This window comes from Musa acuminata, chromosome BXJ1-5, assembly GCF_036884655.1.
Source record: "Musa acuminata AAA Group cultivar baxijiao chromosome BXJ1-5, Cavendish_Baxijiao_AAA, whole genome shotgun sequence".
NCBI lineage: Eukaryota > Viridiplantae > Streptophyta > Magnoliopsida > Zingiberales > Musaceae > Musa > Musa acuminata.
In genome coordinates, this window is record NC_088331.1 from 46,307,990 (window position 1) to 46,325,451 (window position 17,462).

The 17,462-nt window shown below is 45.6% G+C and overlaps 4 protein-coding genes across 6 annotated transcripts; 2 read left to right on the forward strand and 2 right to left on the reverse strand.

Moving 5' to 3' along the window:
• Window positions 1–95: 95 nt before the first annotated feature.
• LOC135674652 (universal stress protein PHOS34-like) lies at window positions 96–6,667 on the forward strand. 3 transcript variants are annotated; one of them, XM_065184709.1, is made up of 3 exons: window positions 96–931; window positions 4,462–4,524; window positions 4,624–4,823. In XM_065184709.1, exons 1-2 carry the CDS (start codon window positions 232–234, stop codon window positions 4,473–4,475), a joined length of 714 nt encoding a protein of 237 aa, XP_065040781.1. In that variant the 5' UTR covers window positions 96–231; the 3' UTR covers window positions 4,476–4,524; window positions 4,624–4,823. The 3 variants fall into 3 exon arrangements, with proteins under 3 accessions (XP_065040781.1, XP_065040783.1, XP_065040782.1); XM_065184711.1 differs by lacking the exons at window positions 4,462–4,524; window positions 4,624–4,823 and adding an exon at window positions 4,971–6,667; XM_065184710.1 differs by lacking the exon at window positions 4,462–4,524 and having other exon boundaries at window positions 97–931.
• Window positions 6,668–7,091: 424 nt separating this feature from the next.
• Window positions 7,092–8,575, reverse strand: LOC135674651 (zinc finger protein CONSTANS-LIKE 4-like). Its single transcript, XM_065184708.1, has 3 exons — window positions 8,011–8,575; window positions 7,401–7,590; window positions 7,092–7,301 (listed from the first exon to the last, which is right to left on the reverse strand). The coding sequence occupies exons 1-3, from the start codon at window positions 8,530–8,532 to the stop codon at window positions 7,276–7,278; spliced, it is 738 nt and encodes a 245-aa protein (XP_065040780.1). The 5' UTR covers window positions 8,533–8,575; the 3' UTR covers window positions 7,092–7,275.
• Window positions 8,576–9,737: 1,162 nt separating this feature from the next.
• LOC135674653 (G-type lectin S-receptor-like serine/threonine-protein kinase B120) lies at window positions 9,738–14,859 on the forward strand. The gene is made up of 8 exons (XM_065184712.1): window positions 9,738–9,905; window positions 10,004–11,701; window positions 11,851–11,958; window positions 12,032–12,225; window positions 13,392–13,602; window positions 13,677–13,914; window positions 14,037–14,187; window positions 14,287–14,859. The coding sequence occupies exons 2-8, from the start codon at window positions 10,429–10,431 to the stop codon at window positions 14,590–14,592; spliced, it is 2,481 nt and encodes an 826-aa protein (XP_065040784.1). The 5' UTR covers window positions 9,738–9,905; window positions 10,004–10,428; the 3' UTR covers window positions 14,593–14,859.
• Window positions 14,860–15,725: 866 nt separating this feature from the next.
• On the reverse strand, window positions 15,726–16,458 carry LOC135674656 (calcium-binding protein KIC-like). Its single transcript, XM_065184717.1, has one exon. The coding sequence runs from the start codon at window positions 16,306–16,308 to the stop codon at window positions 15,952–15,954; it is 357 nt and encodes a 118-aa protein (XP_065040789.1). The 5' UTR covers window positions 16,309–16,458; the 3' UTR covers window positions 15,726–15,951.
• Between the last annotated feature and the right edge of the window lie 1,004 nt (window positions 16,459–17,462).

Sequence of the window (17,462 nt, forward strand, 5' to 3'; positions counted from 1 at the left end):
TGCGTGCGGACGATCACGATGGACGTTCGTCATGCACGACTGCTGTTGAGCACCGGAGAGAACACTACATCCCGCACGAATATTCTCACACCTCTCGCTCTCTCTGGTGTCTTCTAGTGACTTCGATCCCGCGTTTACACGTCGCCTCCTCCTCCTCCAGGCTCGCTCGCATTCCACTTCTGTTACAGGCGACCGCGATCGCGTCGCCCGCGAGTGATCTCACCCCCGGCCATGGACACGCATCATGCTCTACCGGATCCCGATCGTCCCGCGCGCCTCCTCCCCTCCGCCTCCGCGGGATCCCGCCGCCGGATCGCCATCGCCGTCGACCTCAGCGACGAGAGCGCCCACGCTGTGAGCTGGGCCGTACGGAACTACTTGCGCCCCGGGGACGCCGTCGTCCTCCTCCATGTCCGCCCCACCAGCGTCCTCTACGGCGCCGATTGGGGCGCAGTCGACCTCTCCCTACCGGCCGGCGACGACGACGCGGAGAACGGGCTCCCTGCCTCCGAGGAGTCGCAGCGGAAGATGGAGGAGGATTTCGACGCCTTCACCACGAGCAAGGCGCAGGACCTGGCGCAACCCCTCGTGGACGCGCAGATTCCCTTCAAGATCCACATCGTCAAGGACCACGACATGAAGGAGCGGCTGTGCCTCGAGGTGGAGAGGCTGCGTCCTAGCGCGGTTATCATGGGGAGCAGGGGATTTGGGGCTGCCAGGAGCGTCAGCAAGAGCCGTCTCGGAAGCGTCAGCGATTACTGCGTCCATCACTGCGCTTGCCCCGTGGTGGTGGTCCGTTACCCTGATGATGGGGCTGGTGCTGGATCTGGACTGGACAATGGAGAGGCCAAGAAGTTAGACGAGGGGATCGAGCTTCACCTGGCGCCAGAGGAGGAACAGGAGTATCACGATGCTGCTGAGGAACAAAAAGGTGAGTATTCTTCTTGATATCTAACTCGATTGATATTCTCTGAACAATGTCATGTAAGATATGCCCACGAACTCTATCGTAGACCTTTTATGTGGTGATTTATGGGAAATGTTGTGGAGTGGATTGGTGTTGTCCATGTACTGAGGTGAAATCCTTCCATCCTTACATTCGAAGCTTCCATGTACAGAGGTGAATTCCTTTCGGGAAGCCAGGTTTGGATAACCCGCAACCTGAGACAACCTAAGATAGGAGCTTTAAAGTATTAGAAAGAGTATTTGTATATTTCTGCTGTCTCTAGATTTTTAATGCTTCTATTCATGAAGCAAATTTTCATTACATCGGTGTGTAATAAGGGAAGAAGTCATTGATGTCTTGGTCAGCCTAACATGGTCCGGATCCGTATGCGTAGGGTTGTCAAGGTGCCTCTGTCTCCGAGGTGGAAACCTCGAGCTCCCGATGTGCCACCTGTACGAAAACCAAGGTCGAGAAAGGTTTTCCGACCCAATCCCTTTGACGTCCAAGTTAGTAACACGAGATGTATAAATGTGAATGCGAGTAGTAAAAAACGGTAAGTCGCCCTTGTTCATTGTGTTAGAGATGAGCTTTTATACTTGGTCGTAAAGGGTAGAATATTTTATAAAATATTCTGTGGGGAGGTAGCCTTTAATCGCCTCTAACAACCTCCCTCGGCCTCTTGTCTACATGGGCAGACGGATGGAGGGTGAGTTTGTCTTCTCTTTCCACCCTGGACACCACATGGTGATTATATGTCAGATAACGATTAGTTGATAACGTACTCCCTATCTTTTGTCTCCCCCCAAAGGCGTTCTTTAGGGCTTTTGCCAGAAGGGTCTAAAGTGCAACGTCTAGTTCATCCGGCATGTCGAGCTCATACCTCTTTGATTCATTGTTGACCTGGTAACCGTTTAGTTCATTCGGCACATCTAGTCCATCGTGCACCTCATATTGTCGAGCGACACACATTGGCCGAACGGGGTAGGGTTTTTCAACCTCCACGCCTCGGGCGGAGGTGGGGGTTGTACTTTCCCGACCTCCGTGCCTTGGGCGAAGGCAGAGGTCGGGTTCCCCAACCTCCATACCTCGATTGGAGGCGAGGGTCAGGCTTTTTGACTCCTATGCCTCGAGCGGAGGCAGGGTCGGACTTCCCAACCCCTGTGCCTTGGACGGAGGCGGGGTTGGGCTTCCCCGAGCATTGATCATCCTTACAGAAACTACCAAGGCATCGTCGTGGTTCGGGTCAAGGTACTCCGTCTCTTCCTTCTTTAAGGTTATCTCCAAGCCACCCTTTGTCCTCGGACGCTTTTCAATTGTAGCTTTGGCAAAAGCTTTACGACCCTAAGAGTTGACTCCCCTTGAGGTGGGTCCACCAATGATGACGTAGATTTATCTCTCTCCCGGCCCTTGAGGTCAAGGTGAGGGTTCCCAGTGCTTTCGAACGAACCACCTGAGGTGTTCCCAACATATAAGTTCTTCAATCTACTCTTTCAAGTCGTGGAAATCCTCTGTGTCGTGGTTGTAATCCCGGTGGAATCAATAGCATTTAAACATGTCTCTGTTCGTCAACTGAGTCTTCATCGGGTGAAGGTCTTTTAAGAGTTCATTTTCTTTTATCTATAGAAAAACTTCAGTTTTAAATATATTCAGGGGGGTCAACTCGGACCTTGGTCGAGGTAACTCGGGTCATTCATTCCTCATTCACCGCGGTGACCTCAAGGTCGGGGTAGATTGCGGTTCATCAATGATCAAAAGAGACGAGAGGGTTTAAGCCCCATCATGAAGGTCTGTATTATGGGCAACGGATGGGCATCTACCACGCCTCGGATTTCATTAGTGAACTAAGCAATGAAGTCTATAAGTGTTTCCTCCTCCCCTTGCCTTTGAGAAGCATTGTTGCAATGGTCTTGGGCATATGCTCCCGAGGAAGTGAAGTTCGAACTCCCTCTTGAGTTAGTCAAAAGAACTACTGGAAAGCAATTTCACGACCATTCTTATGCTGGGCTTCTTAACGTGTTAAGGAAGGTGCAGCACATCAGGGCATTTGAAGTGTTATACAATGACATTTGGGCACGAAAAGTTACAATGTGCTCCATTAGATTGGCACTATCATCGAATGCCTCTAATAACAGGAGTTAGAAGTTTACTGGAATCTGTTCTTCCTGGATTTTTTGGGTGAATGGTGATTGACACGATGTGGCGTCAACCAGCACTTCCCCTTTGGATTGTTAGACTCTTGTCACATCTCCTCCAAACGTCGATCCATCTGTCGTAGTTGGATTCACAGGGAATCCTCGGTCGAATCCGTCGACTAGGTCTTAGATTCAGACAGGGTAGAGTGGTGGTATGGTCCGTTGAATTCCACGGTTAGGGAGCGAAGTGCTCTCTCGGTAGGTGGTTCGACAAGTCTCGGGTGCTCTTGGGATGTCGGCACCACGTTTGGTGGGGGAACCTTGATACGTGCCATTGCTACTGGCAGTTGAGTTGATGGTGTTGCCTATTGGGCAACGACCAATATCATGCTCGTTAGCATCTGTCCTTACTGGTGAGATTCAAGAACACCTCGTTGGGGACGAGAAGGTGGCTCGGGGTCATCCCTGAGGGTGAGAGGCTCGAGTCATCGAATAGATACCAATATCATATTAGCGTTTGCGCCGAGGTGGATGCGTCCATATGTGGAAAGGGTGGCTGTTGTCCCCCTTGAGTGAAAGTACTATGGGTCGAGGGCAAAGCTTCCTTGCTCAAGTGTTCATTGAGAGGGTCGGCGAGCGGGAGTTCCTATGACATCGGGCCCTCCTTTTAGCACCAAAATGAGGAGGGAAGAAGTCGTTGACGTCTTAGTCAGCCCAACGTGATCTGGATCCGTATGCGCAGGGTTGTCAAGGTACTTTCGAGGTGGAAACGTCGAACTCCGGAGGTATTACCTACATGAAGACCGAGGTCGAGAGAGGTTTCCCGACTCGGTCCCTCCGATGCCCAAGTTAGTTACCCAAGGTGTATAAATGCGGACGGGAGTAGTCAAAAAAAGGTAAGTCGCCTCCGCTCATTGTGTTGAAAACGAGCTTTTATACCTAGTCGTAAGGGGCAAAATATTCCATGGAACAGCCTCCTCTTGGCCTCTTGTCCACTACCGATGATCAAGGGTGAAAATTTTGGCTTTTTACATTTAGAATGGCTTAACATAGAATGTACTATTATATGTTCTTTGAAGTGGTTCAGTATATATGTGCTGTTAAAGGACATTCTGACTAGTGGCAGATGTGGTTCGTGAAATATCAAGCATATTTTCAAGTTGAGCTTATTGTTCTCCACGTTTGCGAGTCGAAACATGAGCAAGATGTTGTTCCATAAAATGCAAGCTATGTCTGCCCTTATAGTCAAATCATTGTGGTTCTCAATCCTATGTCTAGGCATTGCATTATTGTCTTCTAATACATTACTTGGAGTTTGATCTTTTGGTCTTTACACTGAGTTCCTGGAATAATGATATGTTGCTTTCTGCCATAAATTTTTAGGGAGCATGCTGTGATTAACAAGTCAAAACTTCAACATGCAACATGATGTGAAGGGACATAACAGTATTCATTTCTAAACATCAAATAACAAGCTAGTGTTGCTTATATTTTCTGTTGCATCTTTCATCATTTTCAGTTAACTGATTGGTAATTCTTTTGCAGATGCCTGAGAAATGCCTATGCATCTTGCACTTGAGATAATCTATTGTGACCTTCTTTGAGTATCCCCATGTTTTCTTTTCTATTATAGGAGATGGGCCAATTACTTTAACTATGGCATATTTTTAACTGTAATAAATGATCCTGATATTTGGTTACAATGACTTTATCTAGCGCATTATAATGTCCTGCATTATGCTGTACTCACTCTGTCTCTCTACTCTCTCATCAGTTCTGCTGAGCCTGCTCGAACTTTAAAAGTGTAGTCAACTTAACGACAATACTTTGCATTCTGAGAATAAAATGATCATGTTGATGACTATTGATTCCATATATATCATTTGGAAAAGCTATGTAGGAGAGCTGAATCACCTCTGGAAAGTTCCATAGCAGATGTCGCCCCACACATCAGGTCCGTCAAAGATGGCATAATCCCTGACAGTTTTCAGGTGTGATTCACCAGTTTTAGATGGCGTTCTCTTTTATTTGAATATTGAATGTGCTGCTAAAATATTCAGCTAACCCTCCATATTGGATGTCTGCCAAAGCTTGCTGCTAAATGTTTGCTGTAATCAAATTAGCGAGTACTAATCAATTTTGTCCCATAATTGATGATTTAATCGGTTTTAAGCCAGAAGGGATTTAATAAAACTTAAGAGATCCAGTATTATTTGCAGTTCTTTTCTTAATTCCTCGAGTTTGTTTGTTGAGTTTTTCAGTTCTGTCACTGTAATCATGTGTCAAGACTGTTTACATTACTGCTTGCTTATGTTTAGGCCATAAAAACACACCCAAATATCTGGAGTTCTTTTTTGCCAACCTTATGTTTCATAATTTTCTGTCTATTCATTTTTAGTATGTTTATGAACATAAGTACAGCCTGTTGTTTCCTTTGTAAGATTATATTTGGTTCTAAATATTTTAACTTGCCATTTAGCTTTGAAGCTCATATTAGCTGTTAGGTTCATTTTCATTTTGCATTGGTTGTTACTTTCTCAAGTTATGGAACACTGCTTCATCTTCCTGTCTGTCTACTTGGGTTTCTTCTGCAGATTTGATCCTAACATCTTAAAATGACCCGACACAGTTTTACTACCTAAACTAGTTGACATTTTTCATTGGTTATATAATTCGTTCTCTAGCATAATCTTTGTTTTTCTTGTTTGGTTATCTCCATTTGAAGCCAGATCTTGCAGTGGAGTGTGAATATCGTTTATTAGGGGCATTTTGTTGTTGCATGTGCAATTGCACTCTACATGGTAAATCCATCATCTGTAACATGAAAAAGCTTGGTTGCATGTCTGCATGTTGCAAGTGGTTTGTCTGTGGGCAAACAAACGCTTGCAAGTCGATTTCTTGGCGCGAGACGATCGACATGGATGATCGAACATCATTTTCATTATTAAAGATGATAATAATTGGTTTCTTGCTATACGGGGGAGGCGATTTGGATTCGGTAAGGCTACTACCGTAGCTGGGACCCGAAAACCAAATCCATTGCCATGTATTCTTCACCAGTACATTTTTGATAGGGGAGATGTTGGGGAAAGATTCGCTATATGTGGCTAAAACGGCATTGAAGCAACTAAGTCAGTACCTGCTTTTGCAAGCAACCCGGTCATCCATCTCTGTCCAAAGGACGCCACGGTAATCCTGAAACCATGTCATGCAGCTAACAGAGCCTACCACTGTTGGTGGTCGGTGGTAGGTGGCAGAGGCTGCTCGGCCATCCTTGTTTACTGTGGGACACTCAAATTGTAGTAATAATAATAAGATCATAAGATCTTAATTATTTTAGATCGATTATATGATTTTTTTATTATTTAAAATTTTATTTATAGTCTTTTTTTTTTTTTCTAATCTTCTTCTCATAAGTTATTTGTAGGTCTTTGAGCATGTCCTTGTTATTTATTAATTCATCAAGATGAATATTACTGGTACTTGAAACCATAGAATAAAAAGACTATAGTCTATTGGGATGTAACTATTTATTTTTTATCTTAATTTGTTGATGCTAATTATTCCTGAAATGGAGAGATTATTTGCATGTCTCACTCTTCCCTTGCACCGATGACTTGTTTGTGCAGTTTATCTCTTGTTTCCATTGGTTCAATTTTTTTATAGAAATTTCTTGATAAATAAAATGTCAATCATCTCAGTACAGTAATATTTTTTATTGTTGGAAATGTTTTCACCTTTTGGATCTGTTTTTCCCCATGTAAACGGCAAATCCAATCCGACCCGATAACGTAAGGTTATCCTTCGAGAATGGTGCATGTGCCGAGTCTGCTGACCACAAGGGCCCTAAGCCACGCTCTGTTTGGGGCCAGCAGCTACTTCGGATGGTGGGACGAGGTGGAGCGTGGAACCACCGACGCCACATGAATTCAGATTGCATGCAGTACGAAGACGCATCACAAGAATAAATTATATATATATATATATATATATATGTATATAATGAAATGATGTGAGTTCGACAAACCTTCGATTAGCCCATGAAACAAGTCAACAGTCAAGAACAGAGGAACACTCGAGCCATTCATTCGTTCATTGAGATGGAAATACCTACAGATGCTCGAAACTAAACAAAATGAATCCATCCATCGGCATGCACGTCTCATCGCTCCCTCTGTAGTCAGCAGTGCACACCATTCAACCTTGGAGATTCTTGTATCGATCTGCAATGACCCACCACACGAAAACCAACCCTTTGAATGCATCGAACGATAACAAGCTTGATCGCTAAGAGAAGAGGCATCGATTGAAGGTAAACTCACTTGGATCGGAGGAAGACAGGAACGGGGTCATGAGACCGACGGCGGGGCGGAGAAGGGCGGGCCTCTTGCGATCCATGGTGGGACGGACGGCGGGGGCGAAGGAGCTGGCCTCGTCTTCCGCAGCTGCTGGAGATGGAGCGGGCGCCGACGCAAGGTATCTCGGGCGGGACGAGGAACAGGCGAGATCGTCCTGCGAACGATTCGTCGCAGTAAGAATCGAAAGCCATAGAGATCCCGCATAGAAGGGCTCGAAATCAGCAGGGAATTTAGGCTTCAAGCTTCTTTTGCTCCTCAAAGATGGGAGCTTTGTCGAAAGTTTCAGCTTCGAAAACTTTTTGTTTTGTGATCTCTTTCACGATTATAGGGAAAACACTAGTCTTTTTTACGCTTTGTCTGAATCGGAAGAAAAGAAAAAGCAGGAAGAGATCCCAAAGGGACGAAAGTCCCAAATTCCTTGTTTTTTCTTTGGTCTTTTACCATACAAAAATTGCAGCGACGAGGGAAAAGAATCGATTTTTGTAGGTAAATCATGAGATTGGATTCGAATAATTTTGATCACGAATGCTTTTGATTCATAACGGAATGCAAAGAAGAGCGGCAACAGATTTACCTGCGAGACAGCGAGATCGGCGTCCTCCCGCATCCGCTTCAAGCCACCGCCATTCCCCATGCGGCCCGACTCCTCCTCGCCTTCGCTGCTCGACGAGCTCGTCACCGGCGGCGGCGTCAGAGACCACGGCACCACCTGGTTATCCCCTTCGTCCTCCTCCTCCCCTTCGTCGTCGTCATCTTCCTCCTCCTCTTCGTCCTCCTCATCCTCCTCCCTTCCTCCCCCTTCCCCTTGTTCCACCTCCTCCTCCTCGCCGCCGCCGCCACCCTCCTTCCTGCCTCGGGCCGAGGCAGTGGCGGCGCACCGCTCGCAGACGGAGACGGTGAGGCCCAGCCTGGCGCCCTCCGCCCGCCACTGCGTCGGCGACTGGCAGCTCCGGCAGAGCAGGCACCTGGAGTGTCGCGCCACCAGGAAGTTGGCTCCGTGCACCTTGGCGTCGCACTCCCAGCACAGGCTCGCCTGATCCGACTCGCAGTGGATCCTCGCCGCCCGATCGCACAACTCGCATTGCCTCACCCCCATTCCTCCTCCTCCCCCTCTCGAAATCGATCTCCTACCCCTCCCCCTTCTCTTCCTTCTCCTCCCTCCTCTCCCCCTTCCTCTTATTTGACGAAATAAAAGAAAAAAGAAATATACATATAAATATATATAGTGATAAATAGCGCTTCATTTATGCCTCTCCCTCTTTATTTTCCCTTCTAAAGTTCCGCTCACCTCCCTGTACGCTTACCTTAGTGACTCACCCTGGTTCATAGTTTTCTGATTCCAATCAGTTTCTTCGCATAGAAATCGCTAGGAAACCTCTCCTTTCAGGATAACTCATAGCCATCGTTAACTCACAGCCAAAACGTACTCTCTCCGTTACTTCGCATTTAATGCCTTCATACATACATACACATATACACATATATATATATATATATATATATATATATATATATATATATATATATATATATATATATATATAATTCCCAATTATTCATCATCTGTTTCACCAATAGAAACAGCGGTAACATCACCGGGAAGCACCTTCTAGGGAGACGCACGGGGGTAATATGGTCATTACGGTCTTGCCCTCCACCAGTAGCCGCCTCGGAGCTCTTCGTGTTCCCCGCCGACGCGGCCAATCACGTCGTTCCGTACTCCCACGTCGGCACCCCACCCGTTTAATGTAGATATTTTCCCCCCCGCACGAATCCCTGCGCTCCTCCACGTGGCGTCGATGCGATGGGCGAGATTCCTGGACTCCTACGTGGCTCCGCTTCCACCACCACCGCCGCATCGGTCCACGTGACGCTCACCTGAGCCTCACACCCCACCCTGCGACCGGGCCCCACTCCATCCTCCATTCGCATTTCACATTGTCACGCTCAATGCCCACGTGATCTGTCCACGTGGACGCCCCGAGATTTTTGTGCGGGGTGGGGTGCGCTCACCGGCTTATCTTTTGTAATTACTTGTGGCGGTGGTTGGTCGACGGAAACGCACGGTGGGCGTTTGTCGTGGAGGCGGAGAGGCATCGCCAGCCACGAACCGGAGGGCGGGTCGAAGATCCGCACCCTCCGGATCCGATCCTGCCACACGTGTCGTCCTGCGGCCGTCCCTCCTCTCGACATGGCTGTGGGGCAAGGGATGGGCCGCTGCTCCCGAACGTGAAGATATGCTTGGCCTTAAAGTAAAGGTCATCATGTCTTCGGACAAGTTGGGAAGAACAAGAGGGAACACCTGGTGGTGGATTGCAGGGAATAAGATGTGTGCATGGCTCTGTTTCGTTGCATCTCTTTCTGCTGTTCCCGCCGCCAGCGCCGGCCGGTGTTCCATCCTCACCTGCATCCGTCAACCTAACCTTACCCAAGTCAGCTCGAGTTGTCGGTAAACTTTCTACAGTGCCGGTTGGTGGTCAAACCTTTCTTGAGACCGATAACGTGAACTACGGAATGTCAACGTATCTTGTCGAATCACTGTTGACTGTAATGGCTTGATCATGCAGTGAATACATATCCCCAAACCCGAAGTGGAACGGCAGAGCTCTAAGCCAGGAGCTGACTTTGAGATCTAAAATCTTCGGGAAGATTTGTTGTCGTACGTCACCCATGTGGTAGAAGCTATGACCTCCAAACCTCTAAGCCATATCGATGTAGGTCTTCGCTCTCCTTCTTCAAACTCGTCGGCTGCCGTGCCGGACCGCTTTGACCACCGCCACCGTGTGGCATCCGGAGTAAATGAAGTCGGGCTACAGTTGATGTTCAAGCTGCAGACTTGGTGGACCCTTGACACTTTCTCTCACTGTGAAATAGTCAACAGCTCCACCTATTAGTATTTAGTAGTATGAAACCAAATCCTTGGACGTCGGAGAAGTGCCTGATGGTGGCATAGAACAGACAGCACTTCACAGGTTCATGTTGAGTCCCTGAGATGGCTTATCAGTTCATGGGTTTTGTTTTCCTCCTCTCTCTGCTCATTGCAATGGCTTCTCTCTCTCATGCTAAGGACTGCCTCGAAGTAGGTCAGTCCATTAACGACGGTGAGAGGCTGATCTCTGCCGGTGAGATCTTCGAGCTCGGCTTCTTCAGCCCCGGAAGTTCCAAGAACCGGTACGTCGGAATATGGTACCACAGCTTCTCCACCGACACCGTCCTCTGGGTCGCCAACCGCGACGCGCCGGTCGCCGACGCCTCTGGCCGCCTCGCCATCGGAAGCGACGGCAACCTCGTGGTCCTGCAGGATGGCTGTACCATCGTGTGGTCGTCGAACGTGTCCTTGAAGTCGAACCAATCGACGGTGCAGTTGCTGGACACCGGCAACCTCGTGCTCAACAACTCCGGCGACGTTGCGTGGCAGAGCTTCGACAACCCTACCGACACGTACCTGCCCGGCATGAAGGTCGGCCTCGACCTCGACACCAACGTGAACCAGGTCTTCCGGTCGTGGAAGAGCAAAGACGACCCCGGGGTGGGGAGCTACTCCATGGGCATGGACCCCAAGAGGTCGACCCAGATCTTCGTGTGGGAGGGCACCAAACCGCGGTGGAGGTCCGGGCGGTGGAACGGGCAGGTCTTCATCGGAATCCAGAACATGGTGCCCACGTACATATACGGGTTCAAGCTGAGCAACCTCGAGGACGAGCAGAAGATGTACTACTACTTCACCGTCTCCAACAACTCCCAGCGGTGGGTGCTTACCTGGGACGGCATCGAGGAGCACACGATATGGAAGGGCGACACCAAGTTCTGGCACAGCGACTGGGCGCAGCCGAGCACGGCCTGCGAGCTCTACAACAGGTGCGGGAGCTACGGGAGCTGCACCGACGAGAACACCCCGACATGCTCCTGTTTGAAGGGGTACGTGCCGGCCGTGGAGGACGAGTGGAACCGCAGCAACTGGACTCGTGGGTGCGTGAGGAGAACGCGACTGCAGTGCGAGAGAAACAGCAGCGACGGAGGGAGCGTGGAGGCCGACGGGTTCTGGAAGATGGAGCGGGTGAAGCTGCCGGACTTGTCGGACTGGTACTCGGACATCGGGGACGAAGACGGATGCCGAGCCACCTGTTCGATGAATTGCTCCTGCAAGGCCTATGCGTTCGTGGGCGGGATCGGATGCTTGGTGTGGGGTGTGGATCTGGTGGACATACATGTCTTCTCCAGCGACGGCAATGACATGTACCTCCGGCTTGCCGGATCAGAGCTGGGTGAGTGATTGCTCTTTCTTGATCATTTGTTCTCGTTCATGGATCAGAAGTACATATTTCTTTCTCGGTGCAGATCTATGGCTTCAGCTGCATACAACCATAGAATCCATCTCATGTTACATATCGTAATTGCCTAATGTTCTTTGCAGAGACCGAGACGAAGACATCAGGTCATGTGATAGCCATACTCGTTTCGGCATTGGTCCTGGCATTTGGATGCATCTACCTGGCCTGGAAGTGCAAGAAAAGATTGCGAGGTAGAAGGTTTGCATTCTGCAAGAGCTTTCTTCTGCTAATTCTCCACTAATTATAGCCTTTCAAACCTCGCAGTGTTCATCATAGGACGAAGAGGCCAAAGAATTTTGCCGGTGAATCCGAACAGAGATGAAGATCTATTTGAAGGTGCAGAGGATCAACAATGCCAAGAACTGCCGTCGATCAGTTTCGAATCGATTACTGCTTCAACATTCGGCTTCTCTAATGAAAACCTGATTGGTGAAGGTGGATTCGGTCCTGTTTACAAGGTAAACACTCGATCATCTTCCATTAGCTTTTGCGAATTAGCTCATTGAATGTCACTAAGAATCAAGAAAGGTAAAGAACAGTCAAAAGCTAGAGTTAGAGGGACAAGCAGGAGGTATTTAATCCAGACAGACATGGGTAAATATGCCTGACTTCTCTGCATGGATCACATAAAACACTCCTTAAAGAGAAGAGTAACAACAATCACCTGATTCTATTTACAATAAGGAAACAAAATGAAAGAGAATTCAAAAGAAAATGCTTGACAAAATGAGCACAAGAACAGATTGTATCTCGCTTTGTACAGTAAGGAATAGAAAATTAAGAACAGATGGTTCAACAGAACAAATGCCATCATAGAGAAATATCACTACAAGAGCATCCTAACATTAAAGAAACAAACAAGAAAATTCAGCCTTAGAACTCCATTATCGGTTGCCCTGTTGATGCTGATCGGATTTGCAGCGTTGCCATCATGAAACAAAAAAGATCAGCTTCAGCTTTCTCTCTGGAATCGCAGCTGCTGTCCGTGATGAGCAATTATACTTTGATAATCTCCTGCAGCATAGGAATAGAAAGATGTTTTTCAGCAAAATTTCTTGAAAATTTTTCTCTTTCCACATAATCCACATGAAGACTGCAGGCCATAAATCCCAAGCATCTTGAAGACTCTTTCAGATCACGCAATTCCTTCTTTCAGCCACCAAGATTCATTCTCCCAGATTTACCTGAAAACAGAGATAAAAAAGCCCACCTTGATGATTGAGGTACCACAGAATACCAGATATACAAATATGTTCAAACAAACAGGATTTAAGCAATCTTGTCTTCAGCAAATTTCTTAATCTTAGTTACTAATGATCTTTCTACCCTCTGAAACATAAGAGGCCTGAACAAGAGCACATTACTAATAATCTTTCAGCAAATACCATTTCAAAATATATCATGAAATTAGGATGCCATATTATCTGATCATTTGATTATTCTTCTTTCTGGTTTTGTTTCATTGAGTGGTATAGCTCTCTTGACTTTCAGATGGTGAATTATCTGAATATGAACTAAACCAAGCATTACTTGTCTGCCTATTTTCTCGTTTTGTTTAGTAGCTAAAACTTCATGTTAGAGAAAATTGAACATAATGCCAATTTGATTGATCTGGTTACTACAGGGTACATTACCTGGAGGCCAAGAAGTTGCCGTAAAAAGACTATCGAGGGGCTCAGGGCAAGGCCACACCGAATTCAAGAATGAACTTATCCTAATAGCAAGATTACAACATAGGAACCTGGTTAGACTCTTGGGTTGCTGCATTCATGGAGAGGAGAAGATACTTGTCTATGAATACATGCCTAATAGAAGCTTGAACACGTTCCTATTCGGTAATACTACTGCTGGATTTTCCCTTGATAATTGATCTTGCGACTTGACTCTGATCTTATAATGATTCGGACAGATCCACAGAAAAAAGGGCTGCTAGACTGGAAGACTAGGTATAACATCATAGAAGGAATTGCTCGAGGCCTTCTCTACCTTCACAGGGATTCAAGATTACGAATTATACACCGTGATCTGAAGGCTGCCAACATACTGTTGGACAAGGACATGAATCCAAAGATATCAGATTTTGGCATGGCACGGATTTTTGGAAGTGATGACAATGAGTCCAACACTAAAAGAGTGGTGGGAACATAGTAAGTACTACATTCTTCATTAGCTTGGAAGGAACTAAGAAAATTACTCTGCATTAGAAGAGGTCAACACAAAAACTCCAAACTTTTCACACCTTTTGTTCGTTTTTTTTGGTGAAACACAGTGGTTACATGTCTCCAGAATATGCAATGCAAGGAATCTTCTCCATAAAATCTGATGTTTATAGTTTCGGTGTGCTACTCCTAGAGATCGTTAGTGGAAGAAAAAACAGCATTTTCACACACCAAGAATCTTCTGTTAGCCTCTTAGGATATGTAAGTAAAGCAATCGCTAACCTTTGCTATTTAACTTGTGAAAGTATAGAGAATATTTTTTCTGTAATTACATTTGCTTATACCTAGAAATTTTTGCAGGCTTGGAGGTTGTGGAATGCGGACAATGTGATGGAGTTTGTGGATCCAGCCATAAGAGATTCATGCTCACAGAAACAAGCATCAACATGCGTGAATGTGGGTCTCTTGTGTGTGCAGAATCACGCAAAAGATAGACCATCAATGTCATCAGTAATTATAATGTTGGAGAGTGGAACCGATGCTAATTCACAGCCAAGGCAGCCCACTTTTACAGCAGAAAGAAGTCCTCATGATACTGAATCATCACCATATGATCTCAGACTTCTTTCTGCTAATAATTCCATCACTTTGGTTACGGGACGATAGAACCTTTAACCTATCATTCAAATTTCCAGAACTTGCCTACATTGAAGGAATTACAAGCACTTGGAAATGATGGATATATACTGGCAGATGAGATGGTTCGGATTAGCCTATCATCCCATAGCAGAGTGTTTGTACATTAATAGGGTTTTAGACTTGTGATTTGTTGCTCTGTTGACTCTGCCTTTTATTCTTTCCATCATAACAACCACTTCAAGACAATTCCTGGTGTCATTACTTGGAAATTAATAATTTCTTTTTCCTCTCTTAGTCTCTTTTTTCTCACAACAAGTGAAGTGGTGATGGTCCAGACTCCAGAGTACAAGTTATATGATTCAATGAAGTGTAGAGAACAGAAATTAACCGGATGACAAAACATGAAGATGCTAATATGGAAGTCTTCAAATGAAACACTATGATCTGACAACATTATTTTTCCAAACTTTACTTTCTGATTGACATGTATTATCTATCACAAGATTTTCTTTATTAACAAAATCTTCCGATCCCAACTGATGACGAGTACCATAGAGTAAAAGAAAATTACCTAGGCGTGAAGAAAGAAATGTACAATAACAATATGCTCATTACATCTACAAAAGGAATTAAATTCAACATTAAAGAAGAAATAAGATAAGGAACATTTACATCTTTTAGCTACCAAATTGAATATTTAGCTATTAACCATATTGAAGTGATTCCAAATCTCCAATTTTGTGAGTCATTCATTTGTGCATCCTAATCAAGTTGAGTTCTATTGAAAAAGCTATCTAAGGATCAACTAAGCCATTCTTCTAAAGCTGTTAGAACTAATGGAGAGAAACCACAAATTAGAAATCAAATTAATTTGCAGTTCTCAGAGATAAAGTTTCCATCAAGTAAACAATATGAACTAGTAGCAGTCAGTGAAAGAATTTGTGGTTCAATGTCAGATTCTTCCTGAGACAAAGAACTCCTGATAAGGTTTCCCTTAATCCTATGGCTTAATCTATGGAAATCATTCCCAAATCCAAGCACACACTAGTACTGATATCAATAACAGTCATCAAACTCACATCTTCCCTGTCAAGAAAGAGATCCAGAAAACAGATGACCAGATATGCCAAAAATCAAATCTTTAGCAAGAAGAAGAGCAATTTGTTATCCAAGAAGCTTCATTTACTGTTGAAATTTCAAGTTTCAATTACATTAGCACATGAACATCGAAATCCAATCAATTCGTATCAGCCCATCAAACACTGGCTAATCCCACCACTGCCCAAATGATGGCTCGGTTCTGGAGAAGAAGAACAGAGAATCTGAAACGAGAGGAGCAAAATATCTGAGGAGGCGAAGGCGGCAGAGGAGGAAGAGGAATCGGGCTTAGCTCATGAATCCAGGGCCGAAGGCCTCTCGGGATGTCTGGTCCATCCACCGGCGGGGCGCCTCCATCAGCTGGGGGCTGAGGCGGACCATGAGGACGCAGAACTCCCACTGGTTGAGCGCGCCGTCGCCGTCGGTGTCGCCCTCCCGGAGCATCGCCCGGAGCTCGTCGTCCCGGAGGCCATCGAGACCCAGCAGGCCGGCGTTGCGCTTGAGGCTGTCGAAGGTGATGAGCCGGCGGCGAGGGTCCATGAGGAGGCGAAAGCCATTACAGAGCTCCTCCATGAGGCCATCCTCGCCGAGCTTGTCCGCCATGAGGGGGAGGAAGTCCTCGAACTCCACCGGCCGCCGCGCCATGACTATCCGACGTCGTAGCAAACCAACTAGGAAGAGGTCAGTCGATGGCAGATAGAGATGGAATGGAAAGACGGGGGTTCAAATAAAGGCAGGGCATCGGCTGGAACCGGCGCAGTTCCTTCGAGGAAATCGAGTGGGATCACGCAGAAAGGAAGAGAGGGTTCGACGAAGGTGGCGATGTGCCGACCAAGGCGCACGTACAATGATGTTGACCGTCGCTATTACGGGGTCGGATCTTATACATTAATTTGATCCGATAAGATCAAACGTACATCCGAATCCGGATCTTGATGTCTCTGCAGTCTTGAATTCGGATCCGGCCACGTATCGGAGCATCCAATCCCAGTAAGAAAAGCAGGGTGTGGGTATCGACAAAACGAAGCTTCAAAGATGCTGTCGCATTTACGAGGTCAGATCGTTTTGTCACAGGAAGAGACCGAGAAGGAGGGAGGAAGAAGGTAACAGTACAGGCTTGGCTTTGGGGAAGGGTCACGCACCGGTTGTTTACATGCAGGGATCAGGCGGAGCTCCGGCAGTCGACCTGTGCTTGGAATGAAGGATCGACGTTGTGATGGAACTCAAAGGTTGACTTTTTTGGTTTTTGGCTCCGGATTTGGTTAGAGATGAATGAACAAGAAGATGTGCAGAGATGCAACTAATACATAATTATTTTAACATCGATTTCACTTGGATGTCCAAAGGATGATGATTCGAGTGAGTTAACTATTTTGATTATCTATTTGGATTCAATTTAAGTCAGGTTTTTGAGCTTGACATAAGTCTTGTGAGAGATTCGACTTACGATCTTATAGACATACTCGATGTTTAAATTAATAAAGATTCAAAAATAAAAATATTATAATTTTTTTATAAATATTTTGAGAATATATTATTTGAATTATTGAGTGATTGCTCATGCGATATCGAATTAATATTATCAGAAAAAATAATTATTGATTTAATCTTTGTCAAGGTTAGAACAGTATATGCAATAAATATTTTTTTAAAAAATATATTAAAAAATATTTTAAAAGAAAATATATATAATATCTCATCAAAGTATTTTAAATTTTAAGAAATATCAAATTTAATAAAAGTAATAGTTTTGAATAAAAGAAGAAATGATGATATATAAAAAAAATATATATATATAT